This window comes from Narcine bancroftii, chromosome 5, assembly GCF_036971445.1.
Source record: "Narcine bancroftii isolate sNarBan1 chromosome 5, sNarBan1.hap1, whole genome shotgun sequence".
NCBI lineage: Eukaryota > Metazoa > Chordata > Chondrichthyes > Torpediniformes > Narcinidae > Narcine > Narcine bancroftii.
The window spans coordinates 152835958-152855074 of NC_091473.1; the positions used below are offsets into that span (position 1 = coordinate 152835958).

A 19117-nucleotide genomic window follows, 5' to 3' on the forward strand; every position below is an offset into this window, starting at 1 on the left:
AGAGTTGCAACATGATGCTCTACTCCTGAATTCATTATTAATGAAACCAGCAGCCCATAGGGCTTCTTAACTATCCTTTCAATTTATGCAGCGACCTTGAGGGATGTATGGATTTGAAACCCAAGATCTCTGTGTTCATCCACATGCCTTCAACCCTGTACTCTGCCTTCTGGTTTGTCCTTCCAAAATGCATCCGGATTGAACTCCATCTGCCACATTTCTGCCCAACTCTGCATCCTATCTACATCTTCTTGTAACCTTTGGCAACTGTCAGCTCTATCCGCAACTCCTCCAACCTTCAACTCATCCGCAAACTTATTGACCCATCCATATGCCTTGCTAAAATCCATGTAGACCAGGGGTTCCCAACTTTTTTGTTCCTCCGTACCCCTTGGGCAATTTTACAGGTTTCCGTGAACCCCTAAAAATTAAGGATAAAAAAACACGACATTGTGCAATCTGACTGCAGATTACACCACCATGTAATGTACAGTATTGGTTATTCTCTCAGACCCAATGTACCCCCTGAAAAGTGCAAATGTACCACTGGAGGTACATGGACCCAAGGTTGGGAACCCCTGATGTAGACCAATCTACTTCCCAACCCTCATCAATTTATTTGTTACCTCCTCAAAAAACTCAATTAGGCTCATGAGGCATGACCTACCCATGCTGACTATCCTGGAGTAGACAGGACTTTTCCAAATCCTCTTAGATCCTATCCTTAAGAATCCTCAACAATAGCTTGCACACCTCTGATGTAAGACTCACTGGTTTATAATTCCACAAATTCTCCTTATTCCCTTTTTAAAAAAGGGAATTACATTTGCCATTCTCCAATCCACCGGCATCTCCCCTGAGGTCAAAGAGGACTCAAAGATCATACCTTCCTGCTCCAGCTATCTCTTCCCTCACTTCCCGCAACAGCCTGGGCTAAATAACGTCTGGCCCAGGGGTCTTATCGGTCTTGATGTTTTTAAGAAAATCCAACACTTTCTCTTCCTTAATCTCCACATTGTCCAGGCCTGTTCTATTCTGACCACGCCCTGATCAAGGTCCTTTTCTCTTGTGAATCCTGAAAAGTATTCATTTAGGACCTCCCCGACCTCCTCCACCTCCAGGCACATGTTGCCTCCTTTATCCTTTAGCAGCCCCACCTTCATTCTCATCATCCTTCTGTTCTTTACATACATATCGGAAACACCCTGCAGTTCTCCTTCATCCTCTGTACCAAGGACTTCTCAGACCCCCTTCCAGCTCTCCTAAGTCTTTTCTTAAACTCCTTCCTGGGTACCATATACTTCTCATGAACCCTTCCTGTTTCCTTCTTCCTCTTGACCAGCTGCCTCACCTGCTTCATCAACCATGGTTCCCTTTTCCCACCATCTTTCCATGTCCCAGTGGGACAAACCTATCCTGACCCCAGCACAAGTGGTCCCAAAACTTCCTCCACATTAGATCTGTGCTTTCACCCTTAAACATCTGTTTCCAATTTACTCTCAGTATTTGTTACCTCATCAAATCATAATTAGCCCTTCCCCAGTTAAACACTTTCTCATTTTGTCTGTTTTCATCCTTTTCTATAATTATGCTGAAGCCAAGGGAGTTGTGATCACTCTCATCAAAATACTCCCCGACCAAAATATCTGCCACATGACCAGGTTTATTACCCAGATCTAGATCCAGTACAGCCTCACCTCTTGTTGGCCGGTCCACATACTGTGTCAGGGAAGTTGAAATCACACATAATAACATCCCTGTATTTCCTGCACCATTCCAAAATCTGCCTACTTATTTACTCCTCAATATCCCGAGTGCGATTTGGGGGCCTATAGACTACTTCTAGTACAGTGATTACTCCCTTCCTATTTCTGACTTCCACCCACACCATCTCAGTAAACCCTCCCTCTGCAGTGTCCTCCCTTTCTATAGCCATGATACTATCCCTGACCAGTAATGCTACTCCTTCCCCCTCTCTTCCCTCCCATCCTATTCCTTTTAAAACCCTTCAACCCCAGTACCTGCATCAGTCAATCCTGCCCTTTCTCCTGTCAAATCTCTGTAATGGCCACATCTTAGTCACGTACTGATCCATGCTCTAAGTTCATCCCCTTTATTTCTAATACTTCTAGCGTTGAAATAGACACATTTCAACCCCTCTAACTGGCTACATTTATCTTTTGTCCCCAGCCTATCTGTACTGAAATAGTGTAATACATGTATTGTACTGGCTGGCCTGTCCCTGATGCTGTAACTCCTTCCCGTTCAGGATTCTTAATAAAAGCCCAACCCCCTCCCTCAGTACAGCTTTGGAATCAGCCAACAGCATGTAAGAAATGCCTGTAAGTTTATATCAATTTAAGCTGATTAATCTCAACTTCTAGTCTGTCGGGTCTAATTGATAGCGCTACAAGTTAATTGCTATAACTACGTGCCATGGAGAAGCTGAACATTGACCCTAGTATCCAGAGGCCTCCATAAAATTCGACCAGTGGCTGCACTGCTTGAACGCCTTTATGAGGCGACATGATATCTGGGATGAGGTCGATAAGAGAGACCTGCTGTTTGCACAGGTCAGTGTTTTCCAGATAATTAGAGACTGTGAGACTTACTCAGCCATTATGGGGCTCCTGCAAAACCAGTACCTGGCCCCAAAGAATGTAATATACGCCAGATACCTCCTGGGAAGCCATCGATAAGCACCTGGTGAGTCCATTGATGAATACATTTGCGCCTTGCGGGAACTGGGGCGATCTTGTAATTGCACTGACGTTACGGCAGACGTCTACAAGTAGGAGCTGATCAGGAATACATGTATCGCCGGTCTCATGCCTGATCTTGGAGAAGGGTGATCGGACCCTGCAGGATGTGGTCAATCTCACCAAGGCGCTAGAGATGGCCCAACAGAACGTGGACATTTACCCCTCCAGTAGCGCGGCCACCACATGAGGAGCACAGGAACCACCATCTTGGGATACAGGGTCCCAGGCAGTGGCCACTGTTGCTCAGCTCCTGAATGCTATTACTGTGGTCAATCAAAGCACTGGCGGAAGAACTGTCCTGCCAGAAGCATGACCTGCTCCAACCGTGGAAGAAAAGGACATGATGCAAGCATATGCAGCGCCATGTGCGGAGAGCCGCCGCCGCCATCTTGGTCAATGTCATTTCTGGCCCCACTTCCGGATGCGGGGAACAGCATGGTGGGAATCTGGGTGTGACGGCCAGGGTCAATAGCCGGTGGCCGCTACTCACCACATTCATCAGGAAGTAGCTACTCGAACCCTGAGATAATCCTAGTGTCCACTCCTTTAAAAAGGGCCATTTCCCATGGACTTGGGCGCTCAGTGGTGGACATCACTGAGAGTGAGAAGGTAACAAAATGTCTGTTCGATAACAGTAGTACTGAGAGCTTCGTGCACCCGAGCGTAGCCCAGACACTAAAATGAAAAATCTATCCCATGAATGTTTTCATCACCTTCACTGCCCAGGACCACTCCATTACAGCCCTCGGGCGCTGCTCAGTGGAATTGACAGTGGTGGTGGTGGGGGGGGGGGGGTGCGGTAAACATACCAAGGCTTCAGGCTCCTGGTCATGCCCCAGCTCTGTGCTCCAGTCATCTTAGGGCTGGACTTCCAGTGTCACCTCCAAAGCCTCACCCTCACTTTCGGCGGCCCTTTTCCCCTGCTCACATTCCACAGCACACAACCCAGCAACCGTCCCCAGTCCACCTGCGGCCTTGCCATACTACGGTACCCCCTCCATCCCTCTTCAACTACATGACACCAGACTGCAAGCCCATAGCTGCCAAGAACAAGCACTATTGCGCGGCCAACAAGGTTTTCATCAAGGCAGAAGTGAGGCAGCTTCTGCAGAAGATATCATAGAGCACAGCATCAATCCCTGGAAATCCCAAGCCCTGGTGGTAAAAAGGGATAGCAAACCACGAATGCTCAGACCATTAACCAGTACATCCAACTGGATGCCTACCCCCTACCCCGAATAGCCAAAATGGTTAATGCGATAGCCCGTTTTTAGGTCTTTTCAATGATTGACCTAAAGTCAGCCTACCACCAGCTCCCTATCCACACCCAGGATAAACCATATACCACTTTTGAGGCAGACAATCACCTGCACCAGTTCTGCCAGGTTGCCTTTGGAGTCACTAATGGGGTCTCTGGTTTTCAGCAGGAGTTTGACCACATGGTAGACTGGTACAACTTAACAGCGACCTTCCCGTACTTGGACAATGTCACCATCTGCGGCCATGACCAGCAGGATCATGATGACAACCTGGAGAGATTTCTCCAGACGGCCGAGGAGCTAAACCTCACTTACAACAAAGAGAAGTGCGTGTTCAGCACCACCCGCCTCGTCATCCTGGGGTACATCGTGAACACTGTGTCATTGGTCCCGACACCTGAATGCATGCGTCCTCTAATGTAACTGCCCCTACCCAACATGCTCAAGGCCCTCCGCAGATGCCTTTAACTTTTCTCCTACTACTCCCAATGGGTCCCCTGTTTTTCGGACAAGGTCTGCCCACTAGCCCAAGCCACCACCTTTCCTCTCCCCCTGAGGCGGGAGCAGCTTTCTCTCACATCAAGCAGGACATCACCATCGCCACGATGCTGCCGTGGACGAGGAAACCCCATTCCAGGTGGAGTGTGATGCCTCTGATGTTGCCCTCACGTCCAACCTGACCAAAGGGCCTTCTTTTCCCAGACTCTCCACGGTACAGAGCTCGATCATTCTGCCATTGAAAAGGAGGCTGAAGCGATTGTGGAAGCGGTGTGCCACTGGCACCATTACCTGGCGGGCAGGAGGTTCACCCTCCTCACCGACTAACGCACAGTGGCATTCATGTTCAGCACCACCCACAGAGGCAAGATCAAGAGCAACAAGATCTTGCGCTGGAGAATTGAGCTGGCTACGTTCAGCTACAACATCCAGTACAGACTGGGGAAGTTCAATGACACCCCAGATGCCCTGTCCTGGAACTGCACTAGCACGCTGTCCAACCAACTTCAAGCACTGCATGACACCCTCTACCAACTGGGCGTCATGTGCCTGTATCACTTCATCAAGCCCCAAAACCTCCCCTTCACCGACCAAGAAGTCCGGACCATGACCAAGTCATGCAGGGTCTGTGCGGAGTTCAAACTGCGCTTCTTCCACCCGCCACAGGCCATGTCATCAAGGCCACTCGGCCCTTGAAGCGGCTCAGTATCAACTTCAAGGGCCCCCTGCCATCCACGAACAAGAACGTTTACTTCCTCTTAGTCGTAGACAAATATTCCCATTTTCCCTTCACCATTTCCTGCCCTGATTCTCCACAGCCACTATTATCAAGGTGCTGACGCAGATCTTCATCATGTTTGGATCCCTGGCATTCATCCACAATGATCGGGGGTCCGGCTTCATAAGTGATGAGCTGCGCCAGTCCCTGGTAGTGCAAGGCATTGCAGCTAGTCACACGACTAGCTACAACCCGAGGGACAATGGGCAGGTGGAGCGAGAAAATGGGGTGATCTGGAAGGCAATCCTCCTGGCCCTGAGGTCCAAAGGCTGGTCCATTGACTACTGGCAAGAGGCCCTCCCCAAGGCACTCCATGCCATAAGGTCGATCTTGTTCACGGTTACCAATCAGACCCCTGACGAGTGCCTTTTCTTGTTCCCCAGGAAATCAGCGGCTGGGATCTCCCTCCCAACTTGGCTAAAATCTCCGAGACATATGGGCCCACAAATCCACCCCACTGGTCAAGCAGGCTCCTCTTCCACGCCAACCAGAACTACGTGTACATCAGGAACCCCAAAGGCCATGAGGATACTGTTTCGACCAAGGATCTGCCAACAGCATGGGCCGGCCACAGCTGCAGTTCAAGGATATCTGCAAGTGTGATCTGAAACTCCGTCACATTGATGTGCTCAACTGGGACGCCCTTGCTGATGTCTGTGGCTACTGGAGAAGCGCTGTTAGAAAGGATGTGAAGAGCAGTGAGGAAAAGCAAACACGGAAGAAGCAAAGACAACAGAGCCAGTCGACCACAACCCATCGTTCCGACTTCATCTGCCGCAAGTGTGGCAGAGACTGTCACGCCAGAGTGGGCCTTATGAGCTCTTTCAGACACTGTTCTGAAACAATTGACTATCCATGATGCTACCATTTCCTTCCTAGAAAGAAGGATGCCTACCTACTATTTCAGAAAAGATGTGCTTACACTGGAGAGGGTGCAGAGGAGGTTCAAAGGATGATTCCGGGAATGAAAGGGTTTTAATAAAGCAGTGTTTGGCAGCTCTTGGCCTGTACTCATTGGAATTTAGGACAATGAGAGGGGATCTCATTGAAACAATTTGAATATTGAAAGGCATGTAGATGTAGAAAAGTCATTTCCCATGGAGGGAAAGTCTAGAACAAGAGAGCATAACTTCAGGATTGAAGGGCAAACTTCAAGATATGCAGAGGAATTTCTTTCAGCAGCGTGTGATAAATCTGTGGAATTTGTTCCCACAATTGGTTGTGGAGGCCAAGGCATTAGATGTATTTAAGGCAGAGATTGATAGGCTCTTGATTAGCTAGGGTATCAAAGATTACGGGAGAAGATTGGGCAGTGGGAAAATGGATCAGCTCATGATTAAATGGCTGGTCAGACTCAATGGGCTGAATGGCCTACTTCTGTTCCTATGTCTTATGGTCTGATGGAGTTTGGAGTCCTACTTCAGGATTCCCTAAAGGCTAACTTGCAGGTTGTGTCATTAGTATGGCAGGAAACTGCAATGTAAGCATTCATTTCAAAAGAACTAGAATCTACTTGGTTCGGCTGGGAGTCGGAGGAGGAGCTTGGAGAGAGTCGGGCTGTGAATCAGAGGAGGAGGAGCTTGCTGAAAGTGAGTCAGAGGAGGAGGAGCTTGCTGTAAGTGACAGGGTTAATTGGTCAAGGGGCCAATAAAAGGAGTGAAAGGGGGAGGAAGTGGCCAGCGAGGAGTGGCTCAGTGAGTGAGTGGAGCAGTGAAGGAGTGAGACTTCCTGGCTTTGGCTTATCAGGCTTCGGCAAAAGCAGGCAAGGAGAAAAGGTAAGCTGAGTTATTTGCCTTCGTATTCAGAGTTATGCCAAGAGGGTTAGTGTTCCGTACTGGGTGTCAGATGTGGGAACAATGGGTGACCTCCACCCTCCCAAATGGCCACATCTGCACCAGGTGTACCGAGATGCAGTTACTAAGGGACTGAATTAGGGATATGGAGTTGCAGATTGATGACCTGCGGCTTGTAAGGGAGAGTGAGGAGTTAATCGACTCAACTTTCAGGGTGATAAATACTCCAGAACCCATGTCAGGTAAGTGGGAAACCGTCAGGGGGGGAAAGAAAAAAGCAAGAAAAACGGAGAGCACACCAGTGGCTATCCCACTCAGCAAGTTATGTAGTGTTGGATTCTGTTGAGGGACAGAAGCTGGCCACGGGCACCAGGTCAATGGGAATGAGCCTGGCAGAGTGGTGCAAAAGAAAAGGAAAAGGAGAAATGCAGTAGTTATTGGGGACTCCATTGTCAGGGGTACAGGCAGGAGGTTCTGTGAGCCAGATAAGTATACCTGCATGGTGTGCTGCCTCCCTGGTGCAAGGTTACGAGATATCACAAATCGGGTCCAAAATATTCTGAGAGGAGAGGGAGAGCAGCCTGATGTCTTGGTACATGTGGGTACAAATGACATTGACAAGAAAAGGGAGGAGGTAATGAAAAGGCATTACAGTGAGCTGGGACGAAAGCTGAAAGACGAACGCTAGGGTGGTGATCTCGGGATTACGACCTGTTCCAAATGCAAGTGATGAAAAGAATGTAAGGATAAGGAAAATGAACGTGTGGCTGAGGGGCTGGTGCACATGGCAAGGATTTGGCTTCTTGGATCATTGGGATCTCTTTTGGGGAAGGCATGATCTTTATAAGAGGGACGGGTTGCACCTAAATCTAAAAGGTGTCAACATTTTGGCAAGTATGTTTGGTACAGCAATGGGGCAAGGTTTAAACTAATTTGGCAGGGGTATGGGAACCAGAGTGATAGGGAAAAGGGTAGGGAAGATAAAGTAATGGCCAGGAAAGGTAAAATAGGAAAAGTAATGTTGGGAGGAGAAAGTAAAAAATCAGATGGTGCAGTGAGTTTTCGGGTATCCCTCCTTGGATACAGGTGGAACCACTTGTAGTCAGGGATAGTGTTAAGAAAATTACAAAGAAAAATAGTGAGCAGAAAAATCAAAAGAAAAGGTTACAGAAGTCACTAGATATTAAAAGGAGCATAAGGGCACTTTATCTGAATGCCCGCAGTATTAGAAATAAGGTTAGTGAACTGGAGGCGCAAATCGGTACCCATGCCGGTGATTGGGTCGCCATCACGGAAACATGACTACAAGGTGACCCGAAATGGGAATTAAACTTTCAAGGGTATCAGGTGGTGCAAAGAGATACGCAGGATGGTAAGGGAGGTGGAGTTGCACTCTTAATCAGAGATGACCTCCAGGCAGTAGTGAGAAAGAATATAAGATCTAAAGAGTATAATGTTGAGTCCATTTGGGTAGAGATAAAGAATAACAAAGGGAAAAAATTATTGGTGGGTGTTATCTATCGCCCACCAAATAACAATAATTTAGTGGCACAGGAAATAAATAGAGAGATAAGTTATATGGCAGTAATCATGGGGGACTTTAACTTCCACATAGATTGGGAAAATCAAGTTGGTCAGTCAGAGATACAGGTGGAACTACTAGTAGTCAGGGAACAGAGGGGCCTGGCCCTCCTTGGATACAGGTGGAACCACTTGTAGTCAGGGAACAGAGGGGCCTGGCCCCCCTCTTAGACACAGGTGGAACCACTAGGTCGTGGGAGTCTGGAAGAGGACTTCATAGAATGCATCCGTGATAGCTTTCTTGAGCAGCATGTTAAGGAACTCACAAGCGAAAATGCTCTCCTGGATCTCGTGTTGTGCAATGAGATAGGTAGAGTAAATGATGTAATAGTCAGAGACCATCTGGGAAATAGCGATCATAGTAGGATTGAATTTCTCATTCAGATGGAAGGGGAAATAGTTAGATCTAAAACTAATATATTATGCTTCAACAGGGGTGACTACCATAGGATGAGGGAGGAATTGGGCAGAGTGGACGGGGAGCACAGGCTCATTGATGAAACAGTTGAGGAACAGTGGAAGATTTTCAAAGAAATATTTTGTAATGCTCAACAAAAATATATTCCGGTCAGGAAAAAGGGCAGCAAGGGAGGGAAAAATCAACCGTGGTTAACAAAGGAAATAAAGGAGAGCATAAAGTTGAAGGCGCAGGTGTACAAAGCTGCAAAGAGCAGTGGAAAACTGGAAGATTGGGAAAACTTTAAGAGACAACAAGGCGTTACAAAGCGGGTAATAAGAAATGGGAAAAAGGATTATGAAAGTCAATTGGCACAAAATATAAAAACAGAAAGCAAAAAATTTTATAAATATATAAAACGGAAGAGGGTGGCCAGAGTTAACATAGGACGCTTGGAAGATGAGAAAGGAAAACTGGTAGCAAAAAATGAGGAAATGGCCGAGGCATTGAACAAATATTTTGTGTCAGTCTTCACGGTGGAAGACACGTCCAGAATGCCCAAGTGCGGAGTTAAGGATGCGAATGTTGGGGAGGGCCTTGATAAAATAGTTGTTACAGAGGAAGTAGTGATGGAGAAGCTAATGGAACTAAAGCCAGACAAATCACCTGGTCCTGATGATATGCATTCAAGGGTTCTGAAGGAAATGGCAGAAGTTAGAGTTGATGCATTGGTGGTCATATATCAAAATTCCTTGGATTCTGGGCAGGTCGCAGCAGACTGGAAGACAGCAAATGTCACGCCACTTTTTAAGAAGGGATGTAGGCAGAAGACTGGAAATTATCGGCCAATTAGCTTGACGTCTGTAGTTGGAAAAATGCTTGAAGCCGTCATTAAAGATGAAATAGTGAAACTTTTGGAACATAAGGGTTCAATCAAGCAGACGCAGCATGGTTTTGGAAAGGGAAGATCTTGTTTGACAAACTTGTTAGGATTCTTTGAGGATATAATGGGTGCGGTGGATAGAGGGGAACAGGTTGATGTTGTATATTTGGATTTCCAGAAAGCGTTTAAGGTGCTGCACAAGAAACTTCTCAGTAAGTTACAGGAAAGTGGAGTCCGGGGAAGTATATTGGCCTGGATTGAAAATTGGTTGTCTGACAGGAGGCAGAGAGTCGGGATAAATGGGAATTTTTCAGGTTGGCAGAGAGTGGTAAGTGGGGTGCCGCAGGGGTCAGTGTTAGGCCCACAACTGTTCATCATTTACACTGATGACTTGGAGGAGGGGACAAAATGTGGTGTAGCCAAGTTTGCGGATGACACCAAATTGAGTGGAAGAGCAAATTGTAATGAGGATGTGGAGAGTCTGCCGAGGGATAGAGTTAAGCTGGATGAGTGGGAAAAGGTCTGGCAGATGGAGTACAATGTTAGTAAGTGTGAAGTTATCCACTTGGGCAAGAAAAATAAAAGAGCTGAATATTTTTAAAGGGTGAAAAACTACAGGATGCTGTTGTGCAGAGGGACTTGGGAGGACTTGTGCATGAATCGCAAAAAGTTAGGTTGTAGATGCAGCAGGTTATTAAGAAGGCAAATGGATTGTTGGCCTTCATCGCTAGAGGAATTGAATTCAGGAGTCGGGAGGTCATGTTGCAACTGTATAAGGTACTGGTGAGACCGCACCTGGAGTACTGTGTCCAGTTCTGATCTCCATATTTGAGGAAGGATATACTGGATATACAGTTCAAGAGGCACCAAAGGAGGACAAAGGGATTAATCAAGAGAGCAAAAATAAATTACGAAAGGAAGCTTGCGGCAAATATAAAAACCGACTGCAAAAGCTTTTATAAATATATCAAGAGGGAAAGATTGGTGAAATCCAGAGTAGGTCCTTTGCAGTCGGAATCAGGGGAATATATAATGGGGAATAAGGAAATGGCAGACCAATTAAATTCTTACTTTAGTTCTGTTTTGACAAGAGAGGATACAAATAACCTCCCAAGGATGTTGGGAAACATAGAGACTAATGCAAGGGAGGAACTGAAAGAAATCAGTATCTCTAAGGACATGGTCTTGGGGAAATTGATGGGATTGAAAGCAGATAAATCCCAAGGGCCTGATAATCTACATCCTAGGGTACTGAAGGAAGTGGACATTCAGATAGCAGACGCTTTAAGAATTATTTTCCAGAACTCAATAGACTCAGGATCAGTACCCATGGATTGGAGGGTAGCTAATGTTACCCCACTATTTAAAAATTGGTGTAGAGAAAAAGCGGGGAATTATAGGTCGGTGAGCCTGACGTCAGTAGAGGGCAAAATGATGGAATCCATTATTAAGGATGTAATAGCGGAGCATATGACTAGCAGAGAAGGGATCGGACAGAGTCAACATGGATTTACAAAAGGTAAATCGTGCTTGACATATCTATTGGAATTCTTTGAGATGGTGATAGGTAAAATAGATGGGGGAGAGCCAATGGATGAGGTGTACCTGGACTTCCAAAAGGCCTTCGATAAGGTCCCGCATAAACGACTAGCTTCCAAAATCAAGGCTCATGGGATTGGGGGCAAAGTATTGATGTGGATTGAGAACTGGCTGGCAGGTAGAAGACAGAGAGTTGGGATAAATGGCTCATTTTCTGAGTGGCAGGCGGAGACCAGAGGGGTGCCACAGGGATCTGTACTGGGACCCCAGCTGTTCACAATTTACATTAATGATCTGGATGAGGGGATTGGATGTCATAATCTCCAAATTTGCAGATGACATTAAGCTAGGAGGGGTTGTGTGCACGGAAGAGGGGGTCAGGAAGCTCCAGTGTGATTTGGATAAATTGAGGGACTGGGCAGATACATGGCAAATGCACTACAATGTGGATCAATGTGAGGTGATCCACTTTGGTAATACAAACTGGAGGGCAGATTACTATTTGAATGGCTATAGATTAAGAGATGGGGAAGTGCAGAGAGACCTAGGGGTACTTGTACACCAGTCTCTGAAGGCGAGCATGCAGGTACAGCAGGCGGTTAAAAAGGCAACTGGTATGTTGGCCTTCATATCAAGAGGGTTTGAGTATAGGAACAAGGATACCTTACTGCAGCTGTACAGGGCCTTGGTGAGACCCCACCTGGAGTATTGTGTGCAGTTTTGGTCACCTTATCTAAGGAAGGATGTTCTTGCAATGGAGGGAGTGCAGAGGCGATTCACCAGGCTGATACTTGGAATGGCAGAAATGACTTATGAGGAAAGATTGCGCAAATTGGGATTGTACTCCCTGGAGTTCAGAAGATTGAGAGGGGACCTCATAGAAACATATAAAATTCTGGCAGGACTGGACAGAATGGATGCAGATGGGATGTTTCCAAGGATGGGAAAATCCAGAACCCGGGGCCATGGCTTGAGGATAATAGGCAAACCATTTAGGACCAAGATGAGGACGAATTTCTATACCCAGAGGGTGGTGAATCTGTGGAATTCATTGCCACAGAGGGCAGTGGAGGCAGGTTCATTAAATCTATTTAAGAGGGAATTAGATCTATTTCTTCAGTATAAGGGTATTAAAGGTTACGGAGAGAAGGCGGGGAGGGGGTACTGAACTTTAAGATCAGCCATGATCTCGTTGAATGGTGGAGCAGGCTCGAAGGGTCGAATGACCTACTCCTGGTCCTATCTTCTATGTTTCTATGGCTTTGGAGACGGTCCAGAGGAGGTTTACTAGGTTGATCCCTGGGATGAAAGGGTTGACATGATGAGAGATTAAATCGTCTAGGATTGTATTCGCTCGAGTTCAGAAGAATGAGAGGAGATCTTATAGAAACATATAAGATTATGAAGGATATGGATAGGATAGATGTAGGAAAGTTTTTTGAGTTGGCCGGGGAAACTAAAATGCGAGGACACAGTCTCAAGATTCTGGGGAGTAGATTTAGGACAGAGATAAGGACAAATAGTTTTTCCCAGAGAGTAGTGAATGTTGGAATTCTCTAACCAGGGAAGTGGTTGAGGCTGCCTCATTAAACATATTTAAAATTCGGTTAGATAAATTTTTTACATGATAGAGGAATTAGGGGATATGGGGAGAAGGCAGGTAGGTGGAGTTAGGTCATAAATTAGATCGTCCATGATCGTATTGAATGGCGGAGCAGGCTCGATGGGCCACTTTTGGCCTCCTCCTGTTCCTACTTCCTATGTTCCTATGTTCCTAAAGCAAGTATATCATGTAGACAGAGGCTTTAATAAGGCATTAGTCAGACCACAGTTGGAGTGGTTTTTGACCCCATATCTAAGGAAGGATGTGCTAGTATTGGAGAGGGTTCAGAGGAGGTTTATGAGAATGATCATGGGGGTGAAGGGTTAACTCATGAGGAGCGTTTGACATCTCTGGGCCTGTACTCACTGCAGTTTAGAAGGATGAGGGGGATATCATTGAAATGTAATGAATATTGAAAGGGCTGGATAGATTGAACATAAACAAAATGTCTCCAGTAGTGGAAGAGACTAGGACCAGAGGGCACAACCTGAGAAAAAAAAGTATGTCCCATTAGAACAGAGGTGAAAAGGTACTTCAGCCAGAGGGTGGTGAATCTGTGGAATTTGTTGCTATAGACGGCTATGCAGGTCGTCATTGACTATATCTAGAACAGAGGTTGATAGGTTCTTGGTGAGTAGGGTGTCAAAGGTTATGGGAGAAAGCAGGAAAATGAGGTTGAAAGGAAAAATACGTCAGCCATGATTTGAATGGTGGAGCAGACTCGATGGGTTGAATGGTCTAATACTGTTCCAATATCGTATGGTCTAATCAAACAGATGCAGGAGAAATGTAATCTTAGAAGTAAAAAAAACATAGAAACATAGAAGAGAGGAGCAGGAGTAGGTCATTCGACCCTTCGAGCCTGCTCTGCCATTCAATGAGATCATGGCTGATCTTAAAGTTCAGTACCTGCCTCTATGGCAGGTAATGAACTGTGGCAATGAATTCCACAGATTCACCACTCTCTGGGTAAAGAAATTCCTCCAAATCTCGGTCCTAAATGGTTTGCCTATTATCCTCAAACCATGGCCCCGGGTTCTGGATTTTCCCATCCTTGGAAACATCCCATCTGCATCCATTCTGTCCGGTCCTGCCAGAATTTTATAGGTCTCTATGAGATCCCCTCTCAATCTTCTCAACTCCAGCGAGTACAATCCCAAGACTAACATAAAAAATTACTCTCTTGTATTTTCGTGTCAGTGCATCAAAACTCTATTTTAGTTAAGATAAAAACTTTATGGTCATAATGCAGGATATATTTACTGCTACTATGCATACTGGAAGAAAAATATCTCATCTAGTAATTAAATAAAATAAGGAACCTACAGTGTCTTGCTTCGGAATTTGTATCAGGACAGACAAGAGCTGATCTGTGTCCAAGAACCGTGAAATTACTGCATGAAAAAAAAACAAGAGCACAACTCTAATACAATATATTCGACACTACAGTAATGGAACATCACAACAGTATCTATTCAAACACCACAAATGAATGAATAACTGCATGCTCCATGCAGAAGAGGACTATCAAGGAGACATTCATTTACAATGATCATCTTTGTGTTAAATCCCTTTTTACCCTTGACCTTTACAATTTCTATAGCCTCCTTTCCCTCATTCACCACCATCCTGTGTAAATCGAACCCTAGAACCTTCCAGAATCTTTGCATCCTCCAGCTTTGGTCTTTTCTCTGTTCTCAATTTCATTTCCCCAACACAGAATGCTATGCCTTCAACTGCCTTGGCTCAGAACCTCTCTATCTCTACTACAACGTTGCTTAAAATCTACCCATTTAGCTGTCAACCCTAGGCAAATGGGTGTGAAGTTCTAGCTGATAACACTCCAGTGCCCAAAATTATTCTGAAAGAAGCATCATATTTCAAGCTGCATCACTGGAAAGACCTACCAGGTGGGGAGACGAAAAGATTCAAGACTCCACTTGAACTGGAGGGGGTTTAAACTAGTTTGGCAGGGGGGTGGGGAACAGAGTGAGTGCAGTGTCGAGGGAGTATGGCCACCTAGCTAGGAATAAAAAAGATAACAAAGGTAGGATGGAGATTAGGGTAAAAGGTAGAAAAGAGAATATATGTGAGGGTCATTCTCTGAAATGCATATATTTTAATGCAAGAAGCATAGTGAACAAGGTAGATTTGCTTAGAGCATGGACAGATACTTGAGGTCATGATATTGTGGCAATTAGTGAGACCTGGCTACAGGAGGTGCAGGACTTGCAACTTAATATTCCAGGATACATTTGTTTTAGATGTGATAGATCAGGGGCTAAAAAAGTGGGAGGAGTTGCTCTGCTTGTTAGGGAGGACATTACTGCCGTGAGGTGGCAAGATGGTCTGGAGGGATCGACCTGTGAGGCTGTTTGGGTGGAATTGAGGGGTGAAGGAGGCTTGAGGGTGCTAATAGGGGTGTATTACAGACCACCAAATGGGCCAAGAAAATTAGAGGAACAAATTGGTAGGGAGATAACGTATATGTGTGAGAATCATAAGGTAGTGATCATGGGAGATTTTAACTTCCCTCACATTGATTGGGATACTCATACAGTTAGAGGGCTGGATGGGGTAGAGTTTGTTAAATGTGTTCAAGATTATTTTCTAAATCAATTCGTAGAAGAACCGACTCGGGACAGTGTAATACTAGATCTCCTGTTAGGGAATAAGCTAGGTCAGGTATCGGACATTAATGTTGGAGAACAAATTGGGTCTAGTGATCATAACTCTGTTAGTTTTCAGGTAGTTTTAGGGAAGAGCAAAGAGGAGCCTAAAGTTGAGGTTCTGGATTGGAGAAGAGCAAATTTTGAAGGAATAAGAAGGGATTTGGGGAGTATTGAGTGGGACAGGATATTTTCAGGTAAGGATGTAAATGAAAAATGGAGGATGTTCAAAAAAGAAATTTTGCGGGTACAGAGTAGATATGTCCCAGTGAGGATCAAAGAAAAGGCTGGAAGTCATAGGGAGGCTTGGTTTTCGAGGAATATTGGAAATTTGGTTAGGAGAAAAGGGAGGTGTACAAGAGGTATAAAGAGCAGGGAGCTGAGAGTTTGAAGGAGGACTACAAGGAGTGTAGAAGGAATCTTAAGAAAGAAATTAGAAAGGCCAAAAAAAGGCACGAAGAGGCTTTGGCAGGCAGAGTAAAAATAAATCCAAAGAGTTTCTATAGGTACATTAAAAGTAAAAGATTAGTGAGAGATAAAATTGGACCCCTTGTAGATAGCGAGGGTAGGCTGAGTGAGAAGTCAGAGGAAATGGGGGAAATTTTGAATTTCTTTGCCTCGGTATTCACTAGGGAAAAAAAATATTGAACCAGTTGAAGTAAAGGAAAATAGTGGGGAGGTCATGAAGCATATAAGGATAACCGAGGAGGTAGTGATGGCTGTGTTGAAAAAGATAAAAGTGGATAAATCTCCGGGACCGGACAAAATATTCCCAAGGACACTCATGGAGGCTTGTGGACAGATAGTGGGGCCATTAACAGAGATATTTAGGATGTCATTGGCCACGGGGGTAGTGCCAAAGGATTGGAGGGTGGCGCATGTGGTTCCGCTGCTTAAGAAAGGGTCCAAATGTAAACCTGGGAATTATAGGCCCGTGAGTCTGACGTCTGTGGTGGGTAAGTTGATGGAAAGTGTTCTGAGGGATGGCATTTACAAATATTTGGAAGAACAGGGATTGATAGGAAGTCAGCATGGTTTTGTCAGGGGTAGATCATGCTTGACAAACCTGATTGAGTTCTTCGAGGGGGTTACAAAAAAGGTTGATGAAGGGAAAGCTGTGGATGTTGTCTATTTAGACCTTAGTAAAGCTTTTAACAAAGTTCCCCACTGGAGGTTAGCGAAAAAAGGTAGAGGCATTAGGTATAAATAAGGAGGTAGTGCAATGGATTCAGCAATGGTTGGATGGGAAGTGTCAGAGAGTAGTGGTGGAAAATTGTTTGTCCAATTGGAGGCCGGTGACTAGTGGAGTTCCTCAGGGATCGGTCCTGGGTCCACTATTGTTTGTTATATATATTAACGATATGGAAGTAGGGGTGGAGAATTGGATAAGCAAGTTTGTGGATGATACAAAGATTGGTGGTGTTGTGGACAGTGAGGAAGATTACCGTAGATTAAAAGGTGATTTAGGAAGGCTGGAGGTGTGGGCTGAGAAATGGCTGATGGAATTTAATACAGATAAGTGTGAGGTGTTAAATTTTGGAAAGGCAAATCTAAATAGGTCATATGCATTAAATGGTAGGCTATTGAGATGTGCAGAGCAACAAAGGGATTTAGGAGTTTTGGTAAATAGTACCCTCAAGGCTGATACTCAGGTAGATGGTGTGGTGAAGAAGGCATTTGGAATGTTGGCCTTCATAAATCGGAGTATTGAATTCAAGAGTAGGGAGGTTATGATGAAATTGTACAAGGCATTGGTGAGGCCAAATTTGGAGTACTGTGTACAGTTTTGGTCACCAAATTATAGGAAAGATATAAACAAAATAGAGAGAGTGCAGAGAAGGTTCACGAGAATGTTGACAGGATTTCAAGGTTTGAGTTACAGGGAAAGATTGTGCAGACTAGGGCTTTTTTCTCTGGAGCGTAGAAGATTGAGAGGGAACTTGATAGAGATGTTTAAGATTTTAAAAGAGACAGACAGAGTAAATGTGGATAGGCTTTTTCAATTAAGAAAGGGGGAGATTCAAATTGGAGGACATGGTTTAAGATTGAAGGGGGAAAATTATAAAGGGAACATGAGGGGAAATTTCTTTACGCAAAGGGTGGTGGGGATGTGGAATGAGCTTCTGGCAGACGTAGTCGAGGCTACGTAGTCATTGGTTACATTTAATGAAAGACTGGATAGTTACATGGAGAGGAGAGGACTGGAGGGGTATGGACCGGGTGCTGGTCAGTGGGACTAGGAGGGTGGGGATTTGTTACGGCATGGACTAGTAGGGCCGAACTGGCCTGTTCTGTGCTGTAAGTGGTTATATGGTCTCAAAGCCTCTCTGGAAAAACTGTACCCACCACCCCACTATTCCTGCGAAACTCTAATCCATGTGACTAAAAGCAGACAAAGCGCATTCTGAATGGTACTAAGAACACAAACTTGCTGCAGGAGCACATTCATCTCAGAAACTTCTGAGCCACCCCTTTGGTCATCTTCTGCTCTATCTGTGCTACAGTCTGAAGTTCACATTTTGGTCTCATGAACTTCTTCAGGTCCCACAGAATTAAAGTGGAAGCAAGTGATTCTCCATCCTGAGGGAGGAAGCCCTAGGCTTTTGTTTGGCATTATGATAAAAATGTTGTATATTGCAGTTTGTTGCTGTCCTGAGTTACAGAGTAAAGAACTAAATGTGCATTTGGTTTTCCTATAGTAGAGGGAACCACATGGTGAACACTGAGTACAGAATGCTTGATGGGAAGAAATGCAAGTGAATTACTTCACTTGGAAGGGTTGTTTGTCCCCATCAATGCATTTTCCTTCCAATTTCCAATGGTATAAAATACTTTTCATTTCTCCTCTCTGCAGTCCCATGACTTGAGACGTTGACAATTACATTGTACACTGGCTGACCTGATTGAAGGCTGAAGAAGAGATCCTCATTCTCCAGTAATTCTTGGACACAGTCCAATCTTGTGTTAATAGTCTCCACATCAACAAGAGGCTCCAATATATTTGAGCGAAGCCTACGACTCCCTCCGGCTGTCTTTGTGTAATTCAGGACTCCGTAAAGCGTGTGATTATTTCTGCAAAACAATTACAAAGCTTTTCACTTTATCCAAATGATCATGCAAAGGAGTGTTAGAAACAGCAAGCCAGACAACTTCTCAAGCCTCTGTATCTTCTTTCAGGTTCTTTCATTTTGCCTACAGGCAAATTCTGAAAATTGGTTTTTAATCCCGGGAGCCCCCAGGGAAATTTTGTAGTGGAAGAGAGGGAAGCAATTGAGTTAGTGTTATCAGATACATCTTTTGTATGTGACAGATGGTGCTACAGATGAATGGCTAATAAAAAGAAATAGGAAAGCAG

The 19117-nt window shown here is 45.1% G+C and overlaps 1 protein-coding gene across 1 annotated transcript in view; it reads right to left on the reverse strand.

The window, feature by feature from the left end:
* Nucleotides 1–19117, reverse strand: part of msh4 (mutS homolog 4) — a 230093-nt gene that overhangs the window by 126198 nt on the left and 84778 nt on the right. Inside the window, exons 8-9 of the mRNA XM_069942394.1 lie at nucleotides 18662–18834; nucleotides 14420–14487 (exon numbers count right to left, since the gene is read on the reverse strand). Coding sequence (XP_069798495.1) covers nucleotides 14420–14487; nucleotides 18662–18834 — 241 coding nt within the window. The remainder of the gene's footprint in view (nucleotides 1–14419; nucleotides 14488–18661; nucleotides 18835–19117) is intronic.